At 33.8% G+C, this 4,955-nt stretch overlaps 1 protein-coding gene across 1 annotated transcript; it reads left to right on the top strand.

Annotated features, from left to right (window-relative positions):
• The first annotated feature begins 2,651 nt into the window (after window positions 1-2,651).
• On the top strand, window positions 2,652-3,922 carry LOC120168165 (cytokinin riboside 5'-monophosphate phosphoribohydrolase LOG5-like). The gene is made up of 7 exons (XM_039176979.1): window positions 2,652-2,771; window positions 2,853-2,950; window positions 3,042-3,072; window positions 3,150-3,249; window positions 3,364-3,434; window positions 3,542-3,685; window positions 3,824-3,922. Exons 1-7 carry the CDS (start codon window positions 2,652-2,654, stop codon window positions 3,920-3,922), a joined length of 663 nt encoding a protein of 220 aa, XP_039032910.1.
• The last annotated feature ends 1,033 nt before the right edge of the window (window positions 3,923-4,955 follow it).

Raw genomic sequence — 4,955 nt, 5'->3', positions numbered from 1 at the left:
GAACCCTAACAACCCTATGTTGAATCTCACCATAATGCTTACCCACATGAGCCTTTACCACAATGCAACTCAGATAATGATCCGAGCATTCAGGGCCAAGAAACTCCACGATTGCATAGGTAAACTACTCAGTTAAGGTATATTTTTAGTAGTGTATTTTTTAAATATAAAAAGTTAAATTTATTAAATTCTTTCGAATTTGAATCAAATTGAAAAAAATATAAATTTGAAGACTAAATTTATTATTATACCATATTGTTTTAGACTTTCTTTTTATGTTCAAAAGTAGAATGACATGTTTGTAATATTTTTAATTAAATAACTAAAATATAATTTTTAAAATAAAGTATTTATAATCGATATAATAATTAAGAAGTATGATCCAACTACAATGTAAAACTAAAACGTTTCACTAATTTTGGATCGTTGAACGAGTGAAAATAACAGTAAGAAATAAAAATATATTTATTGATAAAAATAATAAGTAGATAATCTCAACCGTTTATTTTTACTCCAACAATCTTAAATCAATGCAAAACTAAAAAAAATTGTATTGTGGAAATGAACGTGAACCAAATAAATAAATGACATAGAATTATTTATCTATATATATATAGTATATCATAACCGTATCAAGTGATCTTTTGATATATGTAGCTAGAAAAATATCAATGTTTATAAAGAAAAAAAAAACCTAGACCTCTTAGTTATAAGGAATTATACATGACTTTGTTTTGTTACTTGCAAGCTGCAGCAACTAGACGTGGCCAAGGAAAATTCCTGCAATTAAGATGCGACTTATTTTGAGAAAGATTAACGAAATAAAATTAGTGTAGAATTAATTGATAATTATTATTTGGATGTGACTGTGTTGGTTGTTAGGGTGGAGTCCCCGTTGAAGTAAAAAGGAATATGGTAGGTCCAAGACGAGGATTGGCTCAAAAAGTTGAAAATCATTTTGAGGATAAGACTTCCCACTATATACTTTACCACATGCATATATATCCTTTCCTTATTTTCAACTCAACAAATAAAAGATAAAATTAAAATCGAGAATTATAAACAAATAAAAGATAAAATTGAGAATTTAAGTAGATATACACATTTTTAATAAAAAAAAGGAAATAAAGAGAAAAATAAATATTAATAAAAAAAATCTAATTCGACAACTATATAAGCCAACTCCGTTGGACTAGTCTACGGTAACTGGGAAGCGTAAATTTGTCGGTTGTAAAGTAGCGAAAGGATAACCAAGTGTCTCTTATCTACAACACGTGTGGTAATATTGTCGGGATGTACTACGGAACAAGTTGACGCCCAAAAGTTAAAAGTTGAGAGCCTCACGATCATTGAAAATAGGCTAAGGTCATGGGCCTCCCATTTGCCACCTACTCTCCTCACAGCGACCGGACCACCTATCTTTTTCCGTGGACCATTCGCGCCTTCTCCACTTGGCTTACAAATTTTCCTCCTTGTAATTGAATAAAATAGTGGTCTAAAGTAGCATTCTCACTTAGATTTTGCATATTCTAGTTTCAATCAATCCAGCATTATACTTATTCTCACATTCCTAGTCGAAATTAAGGGAACCACATATATAGGAAAGAGCCATAAACATAGTTCATCTTGTGGGTTATATTTTATGTTCGCATGCATGCAGACACAGTGTTTCATTGACAACTAAGACTATGATAAAATAGTGTTTCACTTGCCTTTAATTAGGCTCAAATTAGCACCAGGGGAAAACAGTCTGCTCGCTTCGTTTCGCAGCCTTAATAATTTGCTTAAAATCCAGCTGTAGTGAGGCTTACAAACAACTCACCTTCCGCTATATGTTATTACGCATGGTTGTACCTTGATAACACATCCTTCATGAAAAAAATATTATAGAATATTTTTTAATTAATATTATAGAATATTTAATTATATTAAAACGAGATCATTCGACACGTCCATGATAAACACTTGATGGATCTGTTCACTTCATAAAAATATATGCATAGATACTAAACTCACACATATCCTCTTGAGAATTCTCATTTGGGTTTGGTGCCCGCTTCCCTTCCTTTCTAAAGAGAGGAAGTTTGACCCGAACTCTTCTTCCAATCCTCCTCCTCCCACCACGATTCTTTGACCAGACCAAAACAAGATAAAATGGCAAATAATCAATATCTTGGTGTCTTTTTTCAACTCTTCTTCACCCAAACCAAAACAAAAATAGGTTGAATATCGGAGAAAATGGCATCCTGATTTGTAACGCATCATTAAAAATGAATTCATACAACTTTAATTTGAATTATATTTATCATTTGATTAGAGAGCTGTGCAACGTGGAATAAAATCAATGGATGAGAGCGGAGAATAAAAAGGAATCCTGTCGGCGAATTTGGTAAAGCAAAAATCTAGGGGTTTCGAGGCACAGCATGATTCCACGTGTAACAAAATGATCAGTACAGCATTACAAATTTGGGGGCTCCTATAAATGTTGTATTCCCATGTTCCTCTTTGGGGTATTGGGTCGTCCTTGCCGATAGAATCTGTGGATATATAGGATAAAGTCTTTAGCTTTTAGCTTAAATCAATCAAAAGAGAGAGAGAGAGCAGTAAAATCAAGCACCAAAAGCCCTGAGAAAAATAGAAAGAAAAGAGAGATGGATGAGAATAAAGCATTGAATTCCAGCAGGTTCAAAAGAGTTTGTGTCTTTTGTGGAAGCAGCTCCGGCAAGAGAAACTGCTATCGCGATGCTGCCCTAGAGCTGGGACAAGAACTGGTACTCTACCCTTTCCTCATAATTATATGCTAGCAACTTGCGACTAATCTCGATTCATTGGGTTTTCATTCCATGTTCAAGGTGTCCCGCAAGTTGGATCTTGTTTATGGAGGAGGAAGCGTCGGGTTAATGGGTTTGGTTTCTCAGGAAGTCCACCGCGGTGGAGGCCACGTTTTAGGGTACCAATACATGCATTTTCTTCTCCTTGTTGGGATTTCTTATATAAATTTAATAATCAATTTGTTGATTTTTCTTTGATTCATTCCGCAGAATTATCCCCAAAACACTGATGAACAAAGAGGTCTCCACTCTCTACAATCTCTCAATCTTGATTTTCCTCTTTCTTAATGTTAATTCCCTTGTGTTTTGGTTAAGCAGATAACAGGGGAAACAGTAGGAGAGGTGAAAGCTGTAGCGGACATGCACCAAAGGAAAGCCGAGATGGCCCGCCATTCTGACTGTTTTATCGCCTTACCAGGCAGGTCCCTTTCAACTTTCAAATTAATTATGTTTGCCACTCATGAATTGTATCTTTATTAGTAATTAATTCACTTAATTATTGTTTATTTTCAACTAAATTTAATTAAACCAGGTGGATATGGAACCCTTGAAGAGTTGCTAGAAGTCACAGCATGGGCCCAGCTTGGAATCCACGACAAGCCGGTAAAGACATTTCATGTCTCATCATCCTGATGAATGTCGAAACTGGTTTTTTGAAACTATTTCTTCAACATTCTTAACTTGTTTCTGTTTCATGTAATGGCCAACAGGTTGGCTTGGTTAATGTGGATGGCTACTACGATTATTTACTCACCTTCCTGGACAAAGCCGTGGAGGATGGCTTCATCAAACCAACCCAACGTGATATCATTGTCTCGGCTCCAACTGCAAGAGAAGTTGTCAAAAAACTCGAGGTGGGTTTATTTTCAGCTTTTCATATTGATATATAATATTCAATTATTGGACCCATTTTGCTAGCATTTATTTATCGAATTGTTGTGTATATATGTATGTGTTCAGAAAACTTAGGTGTTTTGTTTGAATATATATAGGAATTCGTGCCAATGCATGATGGAGTTGTTGCTAAAGCAAAGTGGGAGGCCGAACAATTGGAGCTCAATTCATCTTTGCAAACTGAAATTGCTCGTTAACTAAAGAAACTCTCCCTTTTAATTTTTTATTTTATTTTGTTTAATCTGAAAAAATATTTTGCAACTGTACGTAAGCATTTCAGATTTTGCTTCAACTGTATTACTGTGTAGGATAGAAAGGAGACAATCCATGGGATGAAAAAATAATTCTCTTTGCAGATACCCATCTCTCTCACTATTGCTTCTGCCAAATCTTTTGAGACTCTGGATAATGTAACGATTTCTTACCGGGAAAAGAACACGAAGCAAAAACCAAAAAAAGTAACTGAAAAACAGCTCAATTCTTCTTTGATAAAGATCAAGTCTTTTGTTCAATGGAAGACAGAAGGATAATCTGAAAACAGTCGAAATATTATGACAATCTAAAGAAAAAGTAAATTAATTTTATTTAAAAAATAAGATGATTGTGTGGGTAGATACAATGGGGGAGAATGTCACCAAACATCTTAGAGCGTCATATGTTGTTAAATAAATAAGTCTCTTAGATAAATAAGTTAGAAACATAATATAGAGAAGAAGAGCTGATCCGTACGCACCAAAGAACTGCTGAGGTTGAGAGATTTTGATTATGACTAGGTGAGAAAATAAATAAAACGAGAGATTTCAGTTGAGAGAGAACAAATAAAATAATGTAAAGAGTAAAAGAATTAAATAAAGTTTGTAATAAAAGGAATCAAGAATTTACAGAAAACAAGATTTGAAAGATAAAGTAAAAGAAATAAAGCAAGGTAAATTTTGATAAGAAAGATAATTTAGTAAAACAACGCCTCGCTTTGTCTCAATTTCAAGTGATCATTAAAGATGTTTTTACTCCGGATATATTCCGATTACAGTCTACAAGGCCTTATCCTTGTAATTTATTTTTCTCTCTCGTAAATCAACAATCCAAAGTCAATCTTTAGAATTAGTCCTTATATGAACTAACTATGACTATCATTGCTACCACCAATACAATTTAAGCGTTGGAAAAGTCTGACTCAAGTTATGTTGTCTCAGTGAAAATCAAACTCGATCTCAATTTCCCTTAGCGGAT

The sequence above is a fragment of the Hibiscus syriacus genome, unplaced genomic scaffold (genome assembly GCF_006381635.1).
Source record: "Hibiscus syriacus cultivar Baekdansim isolate YM2019G1 unplaced genomic scaffold, ASM638163v2 tig00111715_pilon, whole genome shotgun sequence".
Taxonomy (NCBI): domain Eukaryota; kingdom Viridiplantae; phylum Streptophyta; class Magnoliopsida; order Malvales; family Malvaceae; genus Hibiscus; species Hibiscus syriacus.
The sequence above is the reverse complement of the archived record's forward strand: the minus strand, read 5'-3'. Positions and strand labels throughout refer to the sequence as shown.

Coding starts and splice junctions, on each gene's coding strand:
- LOC120168165 (XM_039176979.1), top strand. CDS start 2,652: ATGGATGAGAATAAAGCATTGAATTCCAGCAGGTTCAAAAGAGTTTGT. Junction 2,951..3,041: donor GGTGGAGGCCACGTTTTAGG/GTACCAATACAT, acceptor TTCATTCCGCAG/AATTATCCCCAAAACACTGA. Junction 3,686..3,823: donor AAGTTGTCAAAAAACTCGAG/GTGGGTTTATTT, acceptor GAATATATATAG/GAATTCGTGCCAATGCATGA.